Here is a 25365-nt window from a genome sequence, read left to right as displayed (position 1 = left end):
CGGCCCTGATGACAACTCTTCATATCATGCTGGAGGATGAATGAACTCCTGGTTTTAAGACTGATCTTGTACCCTGTAATTTTGTTGCCTGAAGAGATAAGAAGGGGACTGCTTAACAGCCGCCAGCTCAGGGCTAACCCTTTCAACAAACTAAGATGCCAATTCTAGATGACTCCATTTTGATGCAGCATTTATAAATATGGAACTCAAGCCTGGGAGGTACTATATTCTTGACCTGAGCAGAAACCCCATATGTGTGTACTCAAATAACTCTTCCCAATTCTTCCACAATAGACTTTTTTTTGTGGACAGTACAAATAAATCCTGGATCGCCCCATAAGTGACTGCAACAGCTTTTCATTCAGGGAGGATAATTAGAAGATACTGAACATTAAATATCCAGTCTTTTTTCAATTTATTTACCATATATACATTCTGAGACCTTCCATCCCTAGTTGCAACAGACTAATGTAAGTACCACTCTGGAACTCCCTGGAGAGAGCATTCCAGAACTGCAGTTCTGCCAGGGCTTTTTTTGAGCAGGAATGCAGCTCCAGCTGTCTTGGCATCAGGAGGTTTCAGGGGGTGTGGCCTAATATGCAAATAAGTTCCTGATAGGCTTTTTTTACAAAAAAAATCCTCTCTGGAACAATGGTAATGCCAGGGGTGTGGCCTAATATGAGTTCCTGATGGGCTTTTTCTACAAAAAAAGCCATGGGTTCTGCTATGAAAAAAGCTCTCTCCCATATTCATTCAGCATGTTTGGATAGTGGGAGTACACAGAGAAGAACCTCTGATCATGGCCTAAATACTAGACAGGTGTGTATGGGAGCAGGTGCTGACAATTCAGTGGGAAAACCTATCACACAGTTTGTTTGTTTAGCTGCCATATCTTAAGAACTCAGGGTGAGCTTTGGTATTGTAATTGCACTATTTTAATGTTTCACTGTTTCTTTGTGTGTGTTACATACACAGTCTCATTGTATTTTATTTCATTATTACTTGGGCCTGAGTTGTTCAGGAGGAAGGGGGCATATGAATATTTTAAATAAATACATTGTACTTAACATTGTAATCAATATATCTAATTCCCAACATAGCTGAATCTGTGGATGCTTAAATCCAGAGATCAGAGCCATGGACAGACAAAAACTGAGGAAATTCCCAGAAAAAAATCTGAAATCTAATAAAGGTAAAGGCACCAAGCAATTTCTAGAGAAGACTGACAACACTTCTGTGGGAAATCAGCTGACAGCAAGGGGGTGTCTCCTGGCAGGCAACATCTTCAGAGTTCCATGGAATGATGTCACATCACAACATTTTCTTGGCAGACTTTTTATGGGGTGGTTTGCTATTGCCTTCCCCAGTCATTTACACTTTACCCTCAGTAAGCTGGGTACTCATTTTACCGACCTCAGAAGGATGGAAGGCTGAGTCAACCTTGAGCCTGTTTTAGAGCACCTCCTTCCTATAGAATATGTATGAATGCTTACTTTTAAATAGGATGCATATCTGTTGAAGATTATTTCTACTTGCAGTTGCAATCAGGGTAGTTAAAGAGTCACAAAATGGTTGATGCTCCTGTGAGGCTTTACTCGGGAAGCGACCTCTTTAACTTTCTCCCCGGTCACCTTCCCTCAGTCCCTCAGTATCGATCCCAGAAATCCTGTCAGACCCCTAAATAATTGGTACCAGAAGGTTCTAAAGGCAAAAACCACAAAATATTTATTAGGTAACAAAAGGCAAGGAGGGGGATGAAATAATATTGATTACAACTGTTCAATATTAAAAGGCAAATCAGTTGGCAGCTGGTTGGCAGAATAATTCAGTTACAGAGAGTAGAGATTTTTCAGGCTGAGGTAAAAATATAACAAGACTTTGGCAGAATATCTTTAAAATAAACAATAAACCAGGCAAGTTTCAGAGTCCCACTAGACTCTACTTCACACAGGCTATCTGTTCCTTCTGGGCACTCAGAACGCTGTTTCTTCAGATGTTTTACCCTAACTTAGGCAGTGCCAGATCATATAAATAACAAACTTCAATCACTCTTCCACACACACGCATAGAGAACTCCTGACTGGTGTCAGTATTCTCCCTCACAGACCCTTTCACACTAGCTATCTTCCAGGACTCGCACCCCTCAATTACGATGCGTCTCAGCACCACAGCTAGTCCTCTGGTCTGAGTCTTGGGCAACCCCGCTGACCACCAGAATCCAGTTCTCCCCTCAGTGTGTATTTGTGTGATCTTGTTTGTACTTGCACTGACAAAATCTCCCTCAGAGAGTTTCAAACTGTCTGAAAACTCCCTCTTCCAGACAGAGTCCACTCAGCTCTGTCTCCCACAAGGAGCTCAGCCACTCTGGCTGCTCTCAGCCCCTTGTCCAGTTGGTTTTACAACTGCCCGGCCTAAGCCCACTGTCTTCACTTCAGACTGGTATACTGAAGACTTCACTCGAAGACCCCCTGGCTCAGACTAAAATCCTGAGGTGATTTTCTGCTGAGCATACCTCAAAAGGATACTTTTCCGTTGCTTGGGCAACGTTCCAGCCAATCGCTGCAAGCCTGTTTCTCAGCTACTCAGGCTAAGGGCCTGAGTCCGTCACAGCTTCTTCATCCACACTTACTTTCCAGTGCATGCCAGATATTGTGAATTCTGTTCTGTATTAGTCACTATGTGCTAACTATTCATCTTCAACATGAAATGTAAGGATATTCTTATATATGTAGTATATAGTAAATTTTACAATAACTTTCCCAGTCCTTACCAGCCATAGAGTCATAAAGTTGGAAGGGACCTCCAAGGTCATCTAGTCCAATCCCCTGCACAATGCAGGAAATTCACAAATATCTCCCCCTAAATTCACAGGATCCGCATTGCTGTCAAATGGCCATCCAGCTTCTATTTTAAAAACCCCAAGGAAGGAGAGCCCACCACCTCCCGAGGAAGCCTGTTCTATTGAGGAACTGCTCTGTCAGGAAGTTCTTCCTAATGTTGAGCCAGAAACTCTTTTGATTTAATTTCAACCTATTGGTTCTGGTCACATCAGCAAGTGCATGTGGAAGAGTGGGGAATCAAACCTGGTTCTCCCAGGTAGGAGTCCGCACACTTAACCACTACACCAACCTGGCTCTCTGGAGGAAGTATAAGATAACTTACAACTTCATAAGCTTGTGATGTGCTAAAGCAAACCCGCCCCCCCAATCATTAACTGAGTTAACTCCAATGGCTCATTTCTGCAAAGCCTTTCTCTAAGAAAAGGGATATTCCTTTAACAGAAGGAGACCTGTGGGAAGAAGACTTTTCTCATTAATTAGAGGGCTCCTTCCATCCAAGGAAAACTATTCAGTTTACTAAAGAGCAACACTGGAGCCAGAACAAAGTTACAAAGGAAAGACTATCCTCAGTATTTTCACTCCTTCTTACAGTAACAAACCAGAATCACACAAGCATCCTTTAAAGCTCCCACTCTGATTAAAAGGGATGTGTTGCCAATTAGCAGTTGGTACTTGTCTTATAATCAACTCAAGTTTGAATAGCTTAATATAACCATTAGACCAATTAAGGGTTGCAGCCTTATTTGCATTTAATATGAATAAGCACACTGTAATTCTAAGATAGGAAAATGCGTTCAATGCATGCGAGATAGAATCTATCATTAGATATGCATACATGCATAGACATATACACTGTTGTTTGCATGAGGCTTTTTAAAGAGTACCATAGACTGCCAAAAAGACAAGTAATTGGGTGCTAGATCAAATCAAGCCTGAACTCTCCCTAGAAGCTAAAATGATTAAATTGAAGCTATCATACTTTGGTCACATTCTGAGAAGACAAGAGTTGTTAGAAAAGACAATAATGACAGGCAAAGTTGAAAGCAGCAGGAAAATAGGAAGACCCAGCATAAGCTTGGGTTGCTGCTGGAGACCCAGATAGCAGCCACTGCTAAATCCACATTTTTTCATCTTAGGTGGGTGAGGCAGTTGGTCCCCTTCCTTGAGCGCGATGACCTAGCAACTGTGATCCATGCAATTGTCACCTCGAGGTTAGACTACTGTAATGCCCTCTACTTGGGGCTGCCCTTATCTCGAAACCGGAAACTCCAGCTAGTGTAGAATGCGACAGCCAGGCTGCTATTGGTGCTTCCCAGGTGGGAACACATACAACCGGGGCTGCGGGAACTGCACTGGCTGCCAGTAGTATACTGGATTTGTTACAAGGTGCTGGTTATTACCTTTAAAGCCCTATATGGCCAAGGACCTGCTTACCTTAGGGACAGTCTCTCCCTACACATTCCCCAGAGAGCACTTAGATCTGGATCCCAAAACCTACTAGTGATTCCTGGGCCGAGGGAGGCAAGACTAAAATCTACTAGAGAGAGGGCCTTCTCGGTATCAGCCCCCTATTGGTGGAACCAACTACCGGAGGAAGTGAGGGCCTTGCAGGACCTCGCCCAGTTCTGCAAGGCCTGTAAAAGCACACTCTTCCAGTTAGCCTTTAACTGATCTAGAGTTACCGTCATTGTGGGAGAAAATGTAGGAATACTGAAGCCATCAGAAGCAATACAACTACATATGATATCAGCACCAGATTGTTTTAATGATTGTTTTAATTATTGAATTTTAAATTGTCGTATTAATGTTATGCAATTTTTAAAATTGATTGTTTTCATTTTATTATTGTGAGCCGCCCTGAGCCTGCTCCGGCGGGGAGGGCAGGAAATAAATAAACAAACAAACAAACAAACAAACCAAGGAAGCCATAGCCCTCAGTTTGCAAGACCTGAACAAGGTTGTTAACGATGGGACATTTTGGAAGTCATTAATTCATACAGTCACCCTAAGCTGGAAGCAACACACAGTCAGACGATGTATTAATCAAATTAAATTCAGTTATGGACATGTTTTCCATTGATTGCCATTTGGGAAACAACCCTTATTTTCCCAAGAATCCTTTCTCCAGTTACTTTTTGAGCCTTCTGTTGCCTTCTACTGAGTTGTGCGGGGATGTGAAAATGTAAACGAGAGAAGCTGAAGGTATCTGACCATTTGCATCTCTGATGTTGCTTGGTTTGTGAAGTTGAGGCAGACCTGTGATAGCCCCCTGAGAAGTAGCCTTAAGATTATGCTAGAACATATTTGTAGGCTGTTAGTTCAAACAAGTCCTTGAGCTGCCATTTAAAAGTGTATTAATGCTTGACATTCCTCTTTCCTTGAAAGGCAGAAAACTCATTTCTGATAACTGAAGCCAATAACCTTGAAAATACAGCAGATGTGACTTATGAAATGTGGCTAAAATAAATGTTTTGTTTCCTGAGCCTAAGAATGCTGTTTTAGAGTTAACCATTATAAAAACTGCTAGCCCTCCTTTTCTAGATAATATATCTCAAAGTGTTACTGTAAGGAAAGCAGAAGGACATCTTTCAAGCAAAATAGTACCCTCCACTTCCAAATATAGCTTGCAAGTTATTTTGGGCTATGCAGTTAACCTCAATTAACAGAGCTCAAAATAACAAGTCATTTTTTAAATTACCATAGCAGGGAAATAATCATGACCATAGGCTTTAGCATCTTCTTCACTTACCTGAATTGCAGAAGAAGCTGATTGATGTAGGATTCTTCTTAATGTAGGGGGTATATGTTTGTATTTTTCTATAGGAGACAGTAATGTAATGACTCTGAGAGGTTATGGTTTCTGCTCAACTAGAACTTAATTCTGGATAGAGCTGAATTACTTATATTTTTTGCTAGATATGGATTCCGTCCTTTGATTGGTTTCTCTCAAGAAATTCAGAGGCCCTCACTACAAATGGACATCCTCTTATTCCACTGTCTGTACCATCTATAGCCCTCCCCCACAATGGTCTGAAAATATGTTTTCATCTGAAATATGTGCCTGCCTATGTATATTTTTTGAGTTATGTTTTATTCATACATTATTAACTTATTGCTGTATTTTACCTGTTCTACCATGACTGTGATCTGCCCTGAGTCCGTATGGGAAAGGGCAGAATATAAATCAACCAAATAAATAAATACTGTAGATTCCATGGTTACCTTAAAATAGGGTTGCTAGGACCCAGCAGGGGTTCCCTCACTTTTGTGGGCTTGAGCTCAGCTGAAGCTCCACCTCCAGTGACATCATTGTGCAACATCCCCAATGTGATTATGTCACTTCATCATGTTGGAGGCAGCATATGTGACATCCCACCCACCCCTAGAATGCCGTCCCCCCAAAAAATTCCCCTGACATGATGAACAGGGAACCTGGCAATGCTGCTTTAGAATATGAAGCAGATACTGGTCCCAAACTAGGAGAAAATATCCAAAAGAGCAAATAGTTGCTAATATTTTAGCATCTCTCACCCCTTATGCATTTATGTACATTAGCTCAGCAGTACATTTTTGTTTCTTATTGGATCTGCTTATCTTATTCTGCCTTGCACTTTCTAGATTAGATTTGATTCTATGTTAATCCTACTTTGCCTATCAACAGTGGGCCTCACCTAGTCTAAGTAGATTGATTTCCCATTTGATTGGCCTTCCTTTGTAACATTTCCTCTCCCCGCCCCACCAACCCTGGCATGGTCTGCTTTTCTGTTAGTTTCAACTTTTGGCATAATGTATCTGTCCAATGAATGAACAGCCCATGCTTCTGATGACATGAGTTCTGACTCATTATAGCTCATGATGGAATAAATTTTGCTAGTCTTCAAAGTGCCCCTGGACTCCTGTTATATGTATTCAGATGAATTTCTGTGTGTGGCCTATGTGCATATGTGCAGCCAGGGTTCTCTCCGTGCATGTCTCCCAGCGGCACAGAGAGAACAACCCCTGGATAGATATTTTTAAAGGTTAAATAAACAAACTTTATTGAATGTTTATCAATACAGTGATGACATGTCCATACATTTCACAAAGACAGGATCAGTCTAATGTTAATGACAACTATAAGTTCTAGCAGTCAATATAGCAGAATAAACCAAATTAGGATCAAAAATAAATCAGTTTCTTGTAAAATAAATTCTGAGGTACAATATTATGTTCCATTAAATAAGAAATCAAAGGAAACCAAACAGATACAACACACTCTTCATAGCATTCTAAAGATAATTCAAATGAGTTACATGCAATTTTGTTAATTATAAACAGTTCCCATAATCTCTGAAACCAATTTTCTAAAGAAGGTGGAGAGGAATTTACCCAGCTAGCCGCTATAGAAAGTCTTAGGCTTCCCAACCCCCAGGTCCCAGCAGGGGATCCCCCGTTTTGACAGGCTTCTCCCCGCCCCCAGCCAGCTGGCCGGTGGGGGAAGCCCCGCCCCCACAGTCATCCTGTAGTTTTAGAGCTCCTGCAAGTTTAGAAACCTGCAAACAGTTTTTAAAATGTGTGCCTTTAAGGCTGAGCAGGAAGCAGGAAACAGGAAGGGCTTCATGGGAAAGGATCAGTAACAGTTTCCTCAGAGAATGGCCCCTCCCTTTCTTTTGCTTTCATTCTCAGAGCAAGTAAACTGCAGGAACAAGACCCAGTAAGTTTGTGTGTGAGAGAGAGGGAGGGGGCAGGGGATTCCCTGGTTTGGAGGCCCTCCCCCCCGCTTTAGAAAGTGTGAGGGGGGAGGGAAATGTCTACTGGGCACTCTATTATTCCCTATGGAGAACGATTCCCATAGGGAATAATGGGGAATTTATCCGCAGGTACTGGGGGCTCTGGGGGGCTATTTTTTGAGGTAGAGGCATTTTTTTGTATAGCATCTAGTGCCTCTCCCCAAAATACCCCCCAAGTTTCGAAACAATTGGACCAGGGGGTCTAATTCTATGAGCCCCAAAGTATGGTGCCCCATCCTTCATTATTTCCTATGGAAGAAAGGCATTTGAAAAGGTGTGCTGCCCCTTTAAATGTGATGGCCAGAACTCCCTTGGAGTTCAATTATGCTTGTCACACCCTTGTTCCTGACTCCACCCCCAATGTCTCCTGGCTCCACCCCCAAAGTCTCCTGGCTCTGCCCCCAAAGTCCCCAGATATTTCTTGAATTGGACTTGGCAACCCTAGAAAGTCTGGCAGCTGCAATTAGGATATTTATTAAAATAGAAGTGCATATCCTAAGCAAGCGATCTTTCCAATTGTGTAGTGGATAAACGTCTGGTTTTAAAGGCAAGTGGTATCCAGTAATCAGTCTTATTTGGGTTTGAATTTGTTGCCAAAATTTATAAATGTGTTTACAGTTCCACCAAACATGTATATAAGTAGCTAATTCTCCGCAATTTTTTGTACAAGTAGGTGAAATAGTAGGGACAAATTTGTGAAGTCTGATGGGAGGCCAGTACCACGTCATAATACTCTATTCAGCAAAGTCAGACAGACAGACAGACAGAGATATATGAGAGAAATTATGTATCAGACACAGGCCTTACTGGCTTACTGATTCATAAAAGTGTTAGAATGTAAGAGATAGATGAAAATAGACATTCATGATGTCTGTTACTAGGGAACTCTGCAAACAGGACATTTTTAAAATCTCAACCTAAAGTACAGCAAAAATTCCAACAAATACTAATCCCTGTCACATCTTCAGTATCGTGTAGAGACAGAGGACTTACATATCCATATCAACATTTCTTAGAAAGAGATAGTATTTACAATGCCAGATAGAAACATCATTTATTTGTTTGTTTCAAGATAGGTAACTGAGTTTGTAGCAATAGAAAAGAGTAAGAGTCTAACAAAACTTATGGAAAGGTATGAGCTGAAGTGAATCACCACCACAAATTTTGTTAGCCTTTAAGGTGCTACTGGACTCTTGCTCTTTTCTAAATTTTTGCTTGTTTAAAATATTTATTATCTGCCTTTCTACCTTGCAGAACTCAGGACAGCTTATAATGTAAATGAGACAACCATTTTTTTTTAAAGCCACTCTAAAATAATGTAATGTCAATAAAGACTGCCAATGAATGCCAAATAAATAAATAAAATGACAATAAATAAATCACTTTTAAAAAACCAATAAGCAATAAATGAAAAGTTAACAAATCAAGTGTAGTCCTAAATAAAACTATCTCCAGCTGTTTCCTGAAGACTGAAAGTGAGGGTGCCAGGCACATCTCTCTGGGAAGATAGTTCCATAATTGTGGGACTGCTGTCGAAAAGTCCCTGTCTTGTGTGCCTACCAGCCAAGCTTCTTTGATTGGTGGGACATTTGGGAGGGCCTGTCTCTAAGATCTCATTTCCCAGGCAGGAATGTATAGGAAAAGAAAGTCCTTCAGATACCCTGGTCCCATGCCATGTAGAGCTTTAAAGGACCCAGCATTGGGCTCAGGAGCACATCGGTAGCTAGTGCAATTGCTGTAGTATCAGGGGGTCACATGCATCTGGTAGCTGACTTCAACCAGCAGTCTAGCCGCAGCATTCTGAACACTCTTCAAGAGTAACCCCAAGAAACAAAAATGTCAAAAGAGAAAAAAACACAACAGAATAGAGTAGTGTAAGGTAAGATTTCCGTACCCCTGCTGGGGGTTCCCTCAATTCTGCATCCTCTAGTCTGCCAGCACAGGATTGACCAGTAAGGGGGTGCGGGGGATCCCTGCCCTTGAAGAGCTTCGTCGGTGCACAATGTGCCTAATGCAATTATGTCACCCAGGAGTGACGTAATTGCACCAGGTTCATTGTACGTGGATGCTCTAGCATTTGGGTAAAAAACTCTATGACACCATAGAGTTTTTTACCCAAATACTAGAGCATCCCCATATGACATGCCTGGTGCAATTACATCACTTCCAGGTGATGTAATTGTGCCATGGCAGTCAGGTAAGACCTGGCAACCTTAGTATAAGTATTCACACACTTCCATAACTCTCCAAGGTATATGGAAGATGGATTACCAGTGATAGCCAAGGGTGTATCTGTGTTTGCTGAATGCAAGTTCTTTATATTAGCAAATATTATAAAGTGAGTGTTGTCAGTTGCCAGTGGAGCAGTAGCATCATGGCCACTAGTTCCATATGTGCTTTAAGCCTAAAGCCCTAAAACATAAACTGATTCTATGTGATTTTGATTGATTTATTTATTTATTTAGAATATTTCTGTGTCATCTCTTAAGAGTCCTGTGGCAACTTACAATTCAAACAATCTCACAAAAGTAGAAACAAGCCATTAAATAGCCCATGAACAGCATCAAAACAATGTATAAAAGAGAAGCAGAGCATTAAAAAGCTGCTTAGAGAAACCCCCTAATTAAAGACCCAAAGAAAAGATAGATTTTGGACTGGCACATAAAAGAAAGTAAATAAGGTGCGAAGCAAGCCTCAAGGGGAATGGCATTCCAGAGGCTGGGCACCACCATAGAAAATGACAGTTGACCCACCTCACCTCTGGAGGATGTGATGGTACAGAGAGCAGGGCTTGAGAGCCAGATCCTAACTGGCAGTAGTCACACACTGTTCAGAAGTCATGCTGAGCACACATGAGAAGCAGAGTTAGATAGTGTGAGGTTACTCTCCCATGCACAGTCAGTATTCCCACATATAACATCTGCAAGGGGAAAACTGGTCCGGGCAACACTTACTCATGCTGTACTTCATTGTGCTTAATAGCATTGTGGGGTTGGGTTTAAAGCCCTACTCAGCCATTAAGCTCACTAGATGACCATCTCCATCCTGGCTATTCACTGGGCTAATTGTCCATAAGGTGGGTTTGAGGGGGGAAAGGTGGCAAAATGTACACTGAGCTCCTTGAAGGAAACACAGAATAAAATGTACTTAAAAACACTGGTAACTAGAAATGACTGGAAACAGTACTTTCATTTGAAGCATTCTGTGATATCTACCTTATTACTATCTCGGAAGCTGGAAGATAAATAGACAACCTAAGCCATAATTCCTATAGAATGCAGGGATATTTTAATGCTTATGTAGATAAGAGGTTTTCCTGCTGTAGCCAGGAATATTTCAGTGGTTGTAGAAGAACACAATTTACTGCATATGTGGACAGCTACAGATTTAGGCAATGCACAATAGAAACGTTGTACTTGTGCAAAGAAACAACTTCAGCAGCTAGTACAACCTGCAGGTTCAGCAGTGTATTGATGGATAGTTAGCAGAGTTGAATATATTCAGAGAACTATAACCTAAGGACTCATGTCTAGTCAGATTGGGAATTGAAACTGTAATGGTTGCTGCGGCTGTAACTTTCCAGACTGCACTGCACCAAGCTTTTGCTGTATGGAGCAATTTGTCTCCAGAGAAGGATAAAATATAGGATAGTATTTACAGCAGCCCCAAGCCAGCTTATAAAAGTGTTTTATGGAGAGCTGTCATCACAGACAGTACCACTGTACACAAAGCGCTCTGGGTGTATGTGTGTGTTTCCCCCCATTAGATAGAACAGATCAATGCGAGCATCAACATTTGCGAAGTCCAATAGAGGAGGCCACTGAGTTGATCAATAATTAAGATGCAGTATGCTGTGACATGCAGAGAAATAAACACGAGAGGATGGTGTGGCAGATAGGATTTGGATGAGGAGGCTAAGGCTGTGGTGAGACGAGCTGTTTGATCTGATGTTGTTGCTGTTAGCCTGCAGATTTCAAAATCACGTTCAAACAGCATCGTCAATATCATGCTCCCCAGTCATCATCCTCCCCCTCACCTGATCTCACCCCTTCTCAATTGTGAGTTTTCCAGCACCGGGGAAGGTCCAAGGTTTACGAATATAAGTGGTTTCATGCTGCACTTCCTGATGTCTGAACTCCCCTGTTAAAAAGTCAAGCCACTTGGGCAGTCTGAACCTTCCCTTCTGTTTGAACCTTTGTCTTTTTTTTCCCTGAAGCAGTTAGTGACGTGTGCATCATTGGATCTTCCTGCAAGGGTTTTGAATCACCGTTTGCATGCTTCTTTGCTGCAATATTTTGTTGTGATTAGAAGCCCATGGGGTTGTTTTAGTATGACAAATTCAAGAAAGATTACTCTTTTTGCTTGGGTGGGACAGCACTGGAAATAGTCCCTATTTAGGCTCCCATATTCTGCCCCCAGAACTTTATGCCAAGTCACTACATAATATTGCTCTGGCAGGAAGGCTCTTTGGGCAGGGGGAAAGGTGCAGGATAGACTCAGGCAGCACCACAGAAACATATAGAGTCCTATGAAATGAGTGGGAAAGGGAGTAAGATCAGGCAGGAAAGGGAGTGATTTCTGGTGGAGAAATAGCAGTTGTATAGGAACCAATGATCACAGTACTTGGTGGAGGGATTGCACAGCTGTCAATAAGGGGTTGGTGCTTTGAATTCACACTTATGTGCGTGTGTGAAAAACAAACAAAAAAGATGCTGCCCACCCGTACAGCAGTAATCTGAATAGTCAACCACAGGGTGAGTACATGGAGCAGCAGGTTAAGGTTGGATGTTTAGACAAAATTCTCCATCGCACAAACAAAAAACCCAAGAATCTTAGAGGTATGGACAAAATGCACTAAGCCTGTCATTTCAGGGCCACATCTCCCTGCCAGAAGTGGGGTATCCTCTACCCCTGACTCTTGTTTTCCACCATCACTCCAAGCAGGAGGAGGAGAGAGGTGGTTAAGAGTGGCAGACTCTAATCTGGAGAACCGTGTTTGATTCCCCACTCCTCCTTCACATGCTGCTGCTGGTGTGACCTTGGGTCAGTCTCAGTTTTCTCAGAGCTGTTCTCTCAACAGTAATTCTCTCAGAGCTCTCTAAGCCCCACCTACCTCACAGGGTATCTGTTGGGGGAGAGTAAAGGAAGGAGATTGTAAACTGCTCTGAGACGCCAAGTGAAGGGCAGGGTTTAAATCCAGCTATTCTTTCTCTTCTTATGCCTGAGCATCCTTGCTGTCTGTTACAATCACAAAGCACTCTCTTGAATGAAGCCAGAAGCAGATAGTGCACAAGGTCAGGCTACTTGCCCTTTCAAATGTGCAGTCCTAAGAATATTTTCCTCAGAGTAAGACATATTGAATAGACCTGAGTAGGATTCTGAGTAGACCTGGATAGAATTGCTCTCTAAAACTACTACGCTATTTAGAAGGCTTCATTACCTGATTATTATGCTAAAGGGATATTCCAGAAAACAAATAGTGTGTAGGCTACAATAAAAATGGAGAGCAGTGAGAGCAATAATAAAATTATTTGAATAAGCAAATAAAAGCTTGTTGACACAATTCGATATTCTGGCATTGTTTCAAGCTTGATCTGCTTACACATATGAGGTGAATCACTGTCAGGGACTTTGGGACTTCAATTAAGATGTGAGCTGGCACCTACCATAGCAACCTGGGGAAAATATTAGGAGCCTGACCTTCTGTTCTTGCCTATTGAACAGAACAGTACTTTACAAACCTACATGCTCCAGCTTGTAGCTCACATTCTAGACCCAGAGCTCTGGGTATGATATGATATTGTTAGAAATGTGTGGGGGAAAAGAGTGTCCAGGGATGGCCCAGCCCTGGATTCACCACCAGTTCACCCCTGGCCTCTGGAGTCATGCCTGAGGGAAAATCAGCTCACCGGGCCACAAAAGCGGGTGCCTCAGACCTCAGCTGGCAGGGGCTCAGCAAGGGCCTCCAGAGGACAAGCCCAGCAGTAGAGGAGATGGTGGTTGGCATGAGAGCACTGCTTCATGAGGAGAAGCAGACAGTCAGTGGGAAGAGGAGAGAACCAGAAGCATGAACAGGCACCGAGAATTGGCAAACCAGCAGGAAGCAGGAGTAACTGAGCTGATGGGAATTTCTACTGAGACAAGGCCTCCTGGTTAGGGTTGCCAACTCTGGATTGGGAAATACCTAGAGATTTTGGAGGTGGAGCCTGAGGAGAGTGGAGTTTGGTGAGAGGAGGGACTTCCATGAGGCATAATGCCAGAAAGCAGCCATTTTCTCCAGGTCAATTGATCTCTGTCACCTGCAGATCAGTTGTAATAGTGGGAGATCTCCAGCCGTAACCTGGAGGCTGGTACCCTACTCCTGGATCAGCCAGTCAGGAGCTGGTAAGCAGCCTTGGGGGGACCTTTCACAAAAAGAGCAAGGAGAAAGGAACCAGCTGAGCTCTGCTCTCACAGGTTAAGCCATCCAGAGGGGTAGATGATTGGGGGTGGAAGGGAAGAGTTAGGACTAGGGTTGCCAAACTCCAGATGGTACCTGGAGATCTCCCAGTATTACAATTTATCTCCAGGCCACCAAGATCAGTTCCCCTAGAGAAAATGGCTGCTTTGAAGGATGCACTATGGCATTATACCCTGCTGAGGTACCTCCCCTCTTCTCAGGCTCCATCTCCAAAATATCTGGGTGTTCCCCAACTCAGAGCTGGCAACCCTAGGTGGGACCAAACCCAACCTGTAAAAGGTTGACCCTGCAACAGGACAAGGAGGAATGAGAGGGCCTTGCTTTGAGGTCTGGAGGAGGACAGGCTCAGAGAAGAGCAAGGAATGCTGAGGCTGGGGGAGATTACCGCATCATGTGGCAAAATGGCTGAAGGCTAGCAGGTGAGGCTGGAGAGGGAGAAGGCTCACAAACAGTCTATAAGCCATGCAAGAAGATATTTTATTTTATTCATGTAAAAGTTTTGTGCACCATCTTATCTTTGACTCCTGACAGCAAGCATTACTCATAAATTATTGTCCACAACTGTAACCCATTTAAAATACACAGTGAGATAAAATGTATTTGTGCTTAGCAAAACAAGCCAATATTTTTTGTCAAAACATCATGTTGAAAAACTTACTTTAAAGAATATCATACACAGCTTTCTAAAGTTCAGCAGAGAGGAACAGAGAATATTTGTAAATTGGTGAATTCCAATCCAGTCCTCAGAATCCTACCAAGAAAGCCCTGTTCCTACTTTTTACAATTTTCACTATCACAGCTGGGATCTAAAGCAGGGCTTCTGAACAAGGTTTTAATGTGGTGGGGGATTATATGTGGAAAGGCAGCTTCTAAAAAACAAACAGCTCAGATACTGAAGGACTTTAAAGGTCAAAACCACTACCTTGCGTTGTACCCAAGTGAAAAGCTGAATTTTATCTCTTCTCCCCATTGCAGGCAAAAGTGACAGGCAATAGCATTCTGCATAGTAAAAGCTTGCTCATCCTTATGGATGACCTCCAGGAGCTGGGGAGGGAGAAAATTCTTTTGTGTGTCCTTGCTTTGCAATATAAAATATATACAATCAAAATGTGGCATTATCTGCTCCAGATACCAGTGAATGTAGATAAGATTCTCTACAGACTGTTCGCCATAAATCTCAACTTCCCCATGCCACACACAACTTCAAACCCTCATCTCATCATGCCATCCAAACATCAATCATGATAATTATCCAAACCCCACTACTTTCCCACTTCTATGATAACACCATGTTCAGTCCTCTAATCTTCTTTCTATTCTCAAATTCCCCCTTCCATGACACCCACCATCGCTAGAGTTAATGTATGGACAGAATAGACCTCCCTGGAAGAGTGCTGATCCATATTGTTCCAAGAGGAACATGGAGTTTCCAGGCACATACCTGCAGTTCTCAGGAGACTTTGGGTGGGTTGGACATAGGGGAAAAGATGCCTACATTCCAAGGTCACTTTCTGCAAAAACCTGGAAGTGATGTCACAACACTCTAGGATTTCACCAATCTCCATAACTCCTAGAGCATTTTGTAATGTCTCTTCCAGTTTTTTGCCAGATGTGATGTCAATAGTATATGACATTTTAAAAAATTTCCTCTGACAGCTTATTCAAATAGCAGAAGGAACCACTAGGCAGCAGCAGAAGATCACCTGCCCTAGCAGCTTAAATTGGCAAGCCTAAAGGAACAACATATGGCACAGGTTAGGACAGGATGAAGAAGGCTTAATGCCTTCAGAAACAGCCTCAGGAGAGAGGCGGTGCTCTCTCTCTCTGTTCACCCCTTTTTCATCATGAGATACCATGACAAATAGTGTAGGGTTACCACCCAGCTTCCTTTCCTCCCTTGCTTTTTCAGAAGCAATTCCTCATTGTGCCCCCACTGACATATTTAGCCCCAAAGTATACCTCCTACTTACCTTGCTGAAGAACTCAAAGGAGTGCAGGCCAAGAGCTACTGTGGGATTTAAAGAGAAGTGAAGATAAAGAAAATTCTGAAATGGATTGTAGCAGTATGGCTGGTGAGAGAGCAGAGGCAGTGACGTGTAAAGACTGTGGGATGCTTGTATTTCTACTTGAGAGTAGCATGAATTACACATACAGCAAGTGTACGTTAGTGGCCCTGTTGGAGGAGAAGATACAGGGACTGGAGGCACGATTGTCCACACTGCAGTGTATAAAGGAAGGAGAAGATTTTCTTGACAAAACTCATGAGGTGCTCTTGAAGGGACAAGAGGAGAGAGAGGAAATGGTATCTCAGCAATTAGAAGAGAACCCAACACAGGAGGAGCGTTCCTGGAAAAATGTAACCCGAAGGAGAAAGAAAATTAGAAGAAGTTCTGAGCCCCTGCTGCTCAGCAATAGGTTCCAGGATCTCCCTACAGTAACTGATTCTGAACCACTGGAACAAGGCCTACTTCCCCAGCCTCCACGAAGCTTGAATAAAGTTTCTCAGGATCCTGTGGATAAGAAGCGTGGGGCTTTTGCTTCCCAATATAGGAACGCCTACTTCCCCAGCCTCCACGAAGCTTGAATAAAGTTTCTCAGGATCCTGTGGATAAGAAGCGTGGGGCTTTTGCTTCCCAATATAGGAAGAGGAAGGTGGTGGTGATTGGAGACTCCTTGCTCAGAGGGGTGGAGTCCAAAGTGTGCCGACTGGACTTGTCATCCCGAGATGTCTGCTGTCTGCAGAAAGCACGCATCCAGCATGTGACAGAAAAGATTGGAAGACTTATCAAGCCAACGGATTACTATCCTTTCTTGTTGATCCACGTGGGAACGAACGCTACTGCCCATCATAGCCCTGAACGTATTAGAAAAGACTATGTTGCTCTGGATCAGAAGATGAAGGAGCTGGGCGCACAGGTTGTGTTCTCGTCAGTGCTTCCTGTTGAAGGCTGTGGCTTAGGATGAGAAAGAAGAATACTTCAAATCAACAACTGGCTACGTTGATGCTGTTGTCAGGAAAGATTTGGATTTCTGGACCATGGCTTACGCTTTCGAGATGTTGGTCTTCTATTGGGAGATGGTTTGCACCTTATGGTGGTAGGAAAAAGGGTGTTTGGTAGGAGCCTTGCTAACCTAATAAGAAGGGCTTTAAACTAAATTGTATGGGGGAGCAAGACAATAATTCAAAGCTTTGTATGATGCCAGAAACTGGGGATAAGAACATTAAAGATTTGCAGAGAGTGGAACATACACTAGGTAATTTTAACTTGCAGGTTTGTATGGAAACTAAACCCTTGGGATGCATAAAACGTGGATTCCAATATCTCTACACTAATGCACAGAGTATGGGAAACAAACAGGAGGAACTGGAAGTCCTAATACAGGAAGAAGACTATGACATAATAGGCCTTATTGAAACTTGGTGGGATGACACTCATTACTGGAATATTAGGATTCAGGGTTACAACTTATTTAAAAGGGACAGGCAAATGAGAAAGGGCAGAGGCGTAGCAGTATATGTGAAGGAGGTATATACTTGTGAGGAAATATGTGAATCTGAGCATGGCAGCTCAGTTGAGAGTCTCTGGGTAAAAATGAAAGGAGTAAGAAATAACAGTGACCACCAAGTCAAGCAGAGGACTTGGATGAAATACTCCTACAACAGATTGCAAAGTTCTCCAAGAGAAGGGATACAAAGATCATGGAAGATTTCAATTACCTGGACATATGTTGGAAGAAGTCAAATAGATCCCTGTCTTGTCTTGCTGACAACTTCCTTTTCCAGAAAGTGAAGAAGGAAACAAGGGGATCTTGGATTTGATTCTCACCAACAAGGAAGAATTGATTGAAGAAGTGGAAATAGTGGGCACCTTGGGCAGTAGTGACCATGTGATTTTGGAATTTACAGTCTTAGGGAAGGGAGGAGCTATATGTAGTCAGACTTATAAGTTGAACTTCAGAAAGGCAAACTTTGATAAACTTAGAACTATGCTGGAAAAGTTTTAGAACAAATAATCAAACAGTCGGTCCTGGAAAATTTAGAAAAAATGGATGTGATTACTAAGAGCTAGCATGGGTTTCTCAAGAACAAGTCATGTCAGACTAACCTGATCTCTTTTTTTGAGAAAGCGACTACCTTGCTGGATCAGGGGAGTGCTGTAGACATTGTTTATCTTGATTTCAGGAAGGCTTTTGATAAAGTTCCACATACTATCCTTGTTGACAAGTTGGTAAAATGTGGTTTGGATCCTGTTACTGTTAGGTGGATCTGTAACTGGCTGACAGATCGCACCCAAAGAGTGCTTGTGAATGGTTCCTCATCCTCTTGGAGAGGAGTGACAAGTGGAGCGCCTCAAGGATCTGTCCTGAGACCTGTTTTGTTCAACATCTTTATAAACGATTTGGATGAAGGAATAGAGGGAATGCTTATTAAATATGCTGAATACTAAATTGGGAGGGGTTGCAAACACAGAAGAAGACAGAAACAGGATACAGGATGACCTTGACAGGCTGAAAAACTGGGCTGAAATCAATAAAATGAATTTTAACAGGGATAAATGTAAAGTTCTGCATTTAGGTAGAAAAATCCAATGCATGGTTATAGGATGGGGGACTTGTCTTAGCAGTAGTATGTGCAAAAAGGATCTAGGGGTCTTCTTGGATAATACGATGAACATGAGTCAACAGTGTGATGCGGTGGCTAAAAAGGCAAATGCAATTCTGGGCTGTATCAACAGAAGTATAGTGTCCAGATCACGTGAAGTGATGGTATTGCTTTACTCTGCTCTGCTAAGACCTCACCTGGAGTATTGTGTTCAGTTTTGGGCACCACATTTTAAGAAGGATATAGACAAGCTGGAACGGGTCCAGAGGAGGGCGACAGAGATGGTGAGGGGTTTGGAGACCAAGTCCTATGAGGAAAGGTTGAAGGAACTGGGGATGTATAGCCTGGAGAGGAGGCGGCTAAGAGGTGATATGATCACCATCTTCAAGTACTTGAAGGGCTGTCATGTAGAGGATTGTTTGGAATTGTTTTCTGTGGCCCCGGAAGGTAGGACCAGAATCAATGGGTTGAAATTAAATCAAAAGAATTTCCGGCTCAACATTAGGAAGAACTTCCTGACCGTTAGAGCGATTCCTCAGTGGAACAGGCTTCCTCAGGAGGTGGTGGGCTCTCCTTCCTTGGAGGTTTTTAAACAGAGGCTGGATGGCTATCTGACAGCAATGAAGATCCTGTGAATTTAGAGGGAGGTGTTTGTGAGTTTCCTGTATTGTGCAGGGGGTTGGACTTGATGACCCTGGAGGTCCCTTCCAACTCTTATGATTCTGTGATTCTACTGCTGCATGAGACAAGCAGGTTATAGGTTTGCCAGTCAGCTTACCCTGCTGGCTTGGAGTGGGAAGTAGCTTTCTGGGAGCTGGATTAGTGGTTACCATACAGTATTGCCCAAAATGATAGTTTGCTGCATGATGTCCCCAATGTGGTGATGTCACTTCTGTGTGACATCATTGCATTGGTGACATTGTCACATGAGGAGGCTGATTGGGGATGGGGAAACCCCCATCTGGACCTGGGCTCTGGAAACCCTAGGTGATTAAGGTATGCAGAAGACACATTCATCATGTGCTTCTCTTCCCAGCTCTGTGCCAACAGCTTCTCTGTGCAGACAGGGCTATCCACCTGCAACTTAAACCCTGTCAAGCCAGAAATCTTCTTCAGGGTAGCAGCCCTTTCCCCAGCACCCTGCCTCTCGGCCAACTGCTCTGGAGTCCACCCAGCTAGGAGTTGCCATCTTACCAGCCTCCTGGAGCTCCATTGAGCCATGCAGCATCTGCCTGGGTTGTGGCCATTCCACAGCTACCCTGGCTTGCACCATTTGGGCTTGGTGCTGCTGCCTCCAAGCCTGCACTTCTGTCCCAATGTCTGTCATTTTCTCAGGGTTTTATTCCCCCAGACAATCAGTGACATATTGGACTGTTCAGGTCAATATCAGACAGCTGGCAACCCTACATTGAAACTTTCATTTTAAAGCCAATTCCCAGATTCCCTCTAGAAAAGAAAGATAGAACATAAGAGAAGCCATGTTGGATCAGGCCAGTGGCCCATCCAGTCTAACACTGTGTCACACAGTGGTTAAAAAACGAGGTGCCATCAGGAGGTCCACCAGTGGAGCCAGGGCACTAGAAGCCCTCCCACTGCTGCCCCCACCAAACTAACCCCAACAAGTCATACAGAACACAAGGGAGCAGGATTGTGTTAGTAGGCCCGACACTAGTGTTCTTCAGCACTGCTCAAGGTTGGGTGAGGCCTATAGGTACAGTCCTGTCCCTGATACATGTTCAGTTAGGGTTGCTAATCCCCAGGTGGGGGCAAGGGATGCCCCAGTTTGAGGACCTCCCCCCACTTCAGAATTATAAGAAAGTGGGGGGAGGGAAATGTCTGCTAGGCACTCCATTATATCCTATGGAGACCAATTCCCTTAGGGTATAATGGAGAATTGATCTATGAGTATCTGGAGCTCTAGGGGGACTGTTTTTTGAGGTAGGGGAACCAAATTTTCAGCATGGCATCCAGTGCCTCTCCTCAAAACACCCCCAAGTTTCAAAAATATTGGACCAGGGGCTCTAAGTCTATGAGCCCCCAAAAAGGTGCCCCTATCCTTCCTTTTTTTCAAATGGACTGAAGGCATTTGAAAGGTTTGCAGTACCTTTAAATGTGATGGCCAGAACTCCCTTTGGAGTTCAATAGTGCTTATCACACCATTGTTCCTGGCTCCACCCCCAAAATCTCCTGGCTCTATCCCCAAAGTCCTCAGATATTTCTTTAGTCAGACCCAGCAACCCTATGTTCAGTGCATCTTTTTTGGCAGTATTATCAGGGCTTACAGTGACATTGTGAACAACAGAAGAGAGATATTAAAGATACTTATTCATTTTGTGTGGACAGAGATTGCTGTCTCACAAAAATCACTATGGGATAATAATCTTAATTTTGCAAACAAGCACTAAATTGAATAATGTAGTTAGTTACTTCCTTGAAAAATTCAGATATTATCTTGCCTACAGTCAATAAGTAATGTAATAAAGGTCTTGACAATAGCCATGGAGTGGAAGAGATCCTAAAATGAACAGTGTGCAAGATCTTAGAGAAAGCAGACAGTATAAAACATTTCAAAGGCTTTAATATAAATGCCACATGTAAGTGCATTTAGGATTGTAATATCTTTTCAGCAATCCATCTTGCTGCCAATTTCTCCATATAAAGGTATAAAATAACCTCAGTTTGATACTGTAGATTGACAGTGGCTGTCTTGAAAAAGTAAGGCATTAGTTCTTCACAGGCCAACAAAACTATTTTACTGGGTGATTCCATTTAAATAACTGTCTTTCCCCAGGTTGCATGAAAACATGTATAATGCCTGATCTGGGACTTTGGCAGGCAAAGTGCAGAACAATGCATTTAATCCAAAGAAGAAATTATCTTAACTAAGGATGCCCCCCCCCCCACACACACATGTTTTCTGTTAGCTATTGATGTGGGCTATCTGAAAACATTAACAGTGCCCTAAATAGGGTGTGATCTGATTTAGCATGTTTATTTTGTCTTATATTTAATGAACAAATTTTAAAAATGCCCTTGTTAATTTTATGCATCAATAGCAACAAATAATTGAACTGAAATATTGATTATTTATGGACTTCAACAGAGTTTACTTTTCATTTACAGAGATAGGAGTGCCGTAGTGGGAGACCTCCTGCTGGCAGTCCCTGACCTCTGCTAGTTCTTGGTAGGCTTGGGGTGGGGGGGTAGGGTTAGGGTTAGGAAAAAACTGCTGTAAGTGAAACAGTGTTAGGTCAGTTCCAGGGGAAACCTGGAAGTAGGGTTTCCAAGTCTGCCTCAAGAAATATCTGGGGACTTTGGGGGTGGAGCCAGGAGCAAGGCTGTGACAAGCACAACTGAACTCCAAAGGGAGTTCTGGCCATCACATTTAAAAGGATCATGGTCCTTTTAAATACCTTCCCTCCATTAGGAATAGTGAAGGATAGGGGCACCTTCTTTTGAGGCTCATAAAATTGGACCCCCCCCAGTCCAATCTTTTTGAAACTTGGGAGGGAGGTTGAGGAAAGGTGCCAGGTGCTATGCTGAACATTTGGTGAGTCTACCTCAAAAAAATAGCCCTCAGAGTCCCAGATACCCACAGATCAATTTTTCATTATGGGAATCGGTCTCCATAGGGAATAATGGAGTGCCCAGCAAATATTTTCCTGCCCCCTCCTGCTTTCTGATGACCCAGAAGCAGGGGGAGGGCCTCCAAACTGGGGGATTCCCTGCCCCCTCCTGGGGATTGGCAGTCCTACCTGGAAGTAATATCATGCAGCTCTGGGAATCAGCAGAAATTCTATGGTGCTACTATAAATTTTCCACCCAGAGATTTTTTTATAGTTCCTAGACTGGAGTAATATAATATCTTCATGGTGTCTCCCTCCACTGCCCTTCTCTTCTCCTGGCGGATATGAACTAATGGCTTGCAATTCTATCTACAGAGGTTACTGGGGCACCTGATCACTTCAATTACTTTTTAGTTCTATGTCAGATTAGTGGTTACAATATGCTTTTTACCATGTGAAAGGAAACATATAAAAAAGAATTTTCTCTTTTTATTGTGATTTGACCTGCAAAGCTGATTGGCTGAACTCATTTTTTTTATTATCTGTATTTGTGGTTTTATACCATCACACTTGGTTTGCAAATCAATAAATCATACATGTACTTTCTCACACAATTCCCGGTGATAATCACCTGGAAAACCTTAAATATAACTTCACAACTGGTAAGCTTTCCTTCTATTGGCCATGGCATTCATTCACTGCTATTCGTTTTATGAAACAGTGGCTCCTTAAAAGTGGGAAATTTTTTACAGAAAAATAAAATATCTTTCAGCAACTCTGCTCTTAGGAGAAATATCTATAGAATCACCTGAACTTGAAGTTGCAAAGAAGAACTGCTTTGTAAGAAAGGGCCCTTGTAGACCTCTGTATATGACTGAATAAACTTTCTGAAAACATCTGTTTTTTCTTCATCCCTTGAAGGTGGTCTCTCAAAGCAAAAGGCTGTGATATAAGTACCTTCCAGCATGTTTTGGAGAAAGAGGATTTTCATTAGGTGAACAAGGCAGTTAGCAAGCAAATGAATCAGCTTGCGCCATGGAATCTGGCTGAGCATGCCAAGACATTTTGAAATAGGACTTTAAATGTATACTTTCTTCTGTAGCACAAAGCCTTATGTTCAAGGCATTTTTAATTATCCAGATAAATAATATTGTCCAACAGGCTCCTGCATTATTAAGATCTGTACCTCCTGTCAACATGTAACATGGCTTAAATTAACCAAGTGTCAGCTCTGGCTTGTTTTCTGTACTGGGACTTGTCTCAGAGGCACGTGAAGTTACAACAAATAGTGCCTCTGGGTATGCACCAAAAGGAATTTCTATTTTAACCCACAACAATTAGCTGTCATATATTGGGATTTAGGAGCAAGAATTGCCAGGGCAGATAGCATAGTTTCCAGGAGTTTTTGACATCAGAGATTTCCCTTTCTGGAAATTAGGCACCATGGAAAATAGCAACTGTAGCTATTGAAAAGGTGTAGTGTGGGTCGGGTATTAAAATGTATATTCTTGCTAGATCATTAATGCACTAAAACCAACTGAAAATGACTGAGCAAGAGAATTCAATACAGAAAACCTTGAAGAGGTATCATGAATATAGAAAGTATTTGTGGTTCACATTCATAAGCTCTGAGAAAAAAGCATTTTAAAAAATAGAGTGTAATAATGCTTTTTTATGGCTAATCTTTTCCCCACGCCTTTTGTTATTGCTATTAACAACAATTTATTGTTTGTTTTATTTTTCTGCAGCTGGATAATCCAGATGAACAAGCAGCGCAAATCAGACGGGAATTAGATGGGCGTCTTCAAATGGCAGATCAGATTGCCAAGGTAACAAAAGTTCTGATTATGCTGTTGAGTATTGTGACTGGGTCTTTCCTGCATTGGTTAGGTTTTGTCAGATTGCAGTTTGTGATAAATCAGAGTCATTTAGCAAACAACAGGTCTGCAATCCCTCTCCACCCCGCTTCAAATCAGCTTTTCCTGGGGGAAACTCTGTAAAGAGATAAATGAATGCTTGGCATTTCATGTAGTGAGCTTGTGACAAAAATGGAATGGCAGAGCTCAGACCTACTTTGAAACCAGACAGGGTAATCCTAAAGGATGGGGCTGTATAGAGCAAGGACTGCAGAGAACAGGGACAATCAGGCATCCTACATATTTCCCCCTCTATGTACAACAGATTCCAGGGCCAATACTGGCTGTTCAAAGAGATTTCTTCTGATATTATAGCCAGCAGTGGTGCAGGATTCTCTGTAGCACAAGTCCTTCCTGTGCCTTCAAGATAAGGTATGAAATCATAGGCTGTAGTAGTTTATACTGCAGTTGCAGAGGTGGACTGGCCATTATACTCACCAGACAAAGTCCTGGTGACTAGGGTTGCCAGCCTCCAGGTGGGGCCTAGAGATCTCATACTTTTACAACTGATCTCCAGCTGGCAGAGATCCCCTCCCCTGGAGAAAATGGCTGCTTTAAAGGGTAGACTTTATGGCATTGTACCATGCTGACACCCCTCCCCTCCCCAAACCCTGCCCTGTCCTGGCTACATCCCAAAGTCTCCAGGAATTTTCAAACACAGACCTAGCAACCCTATAGTGGGCTGATGGCCTGCCCCCTCCATTTGGGCCTATCCACAGCAGAGTAGAAGGATAGCAGCAAGTCAAGGAAGGTTCCACATGAATGGACACTCCAGGCCAGGGTGAGTCACACAGACAACTTGCTCAGTCCAGGCTGAGGCACCTAGCTTAGCAGAGCCACACATGGACTGAGGCACCTGGCTCAGGCAAGCTGCTCATAGCGTGTGGACTGAGACTCCTGCAATAGCCATACAAGGTGTGGAGTGGCCAAGTTTGACATATTTATTTCTTTCTCTGTGTTTTCCCATGGAATTGAATCAAACAAATGGTAACAATTGGTTGGTCTTGGCATCTTTTAAAACATCTTCATTATCTTAAAGAGTAACCATATAAAACTAAGCTTGTTATTCCTGAATCTGATAAATATCTTCATTATGTTGCATGCTAATCCACTGCTCAACCTCTGCCTATATGTATGGACTGGTAAATTCCATTTCATTTTATCTGAGGAAGTGTGAGTCTGCATATATGTACGGATTGGTGAATTCTATT

General features: G+C 42.7%; 1 protein-coding gene across 20 annotated transcripts in view; it reads left to right on the top strand.

The window, feature by feature from the left end:
• The window catches only part of CADPS (calcium dependent secretion activator), a 625900-nt gene that overhangs the window by 222481 nt on the left and 378054 nt on the right, over nt 1–25365 (top strand). For all 20 annotated transcript variants that reach the window (XM_060239432.1, XM_060239433.1, XM_060239424.1 and 17 more), the window contains exon 4: nt 23987–24067. In XM_060239432.1, the coding sequence (XP_060095415.1) occupies nt 23987–24067 (81 nt within the window). The remainder of the gene's footprint in view (nt 1–23986; nt 24068–25365) is intronic.

The sequence above is a fragment of the Heteronotia binoei genome, chromosome 5, assembly GCF_032191835.1.
Source record: "Heteronotia binoei isolate CCM8104 ecotype False Entrance Well chromosome 5, APGP_CSIRO_Hbin_v1, whole genome shotgun sequence".
NCBI lineage: Eukaryota > Metazoa > Chordata > Lepidosauria > Squamata > Gekkonidae > Heteronotia > Heteronotia binoei.
Note: the sequence above shows the minus strand (reverse complement) of the source record. Positions and strands in the feature narration are given on the sequence as shown.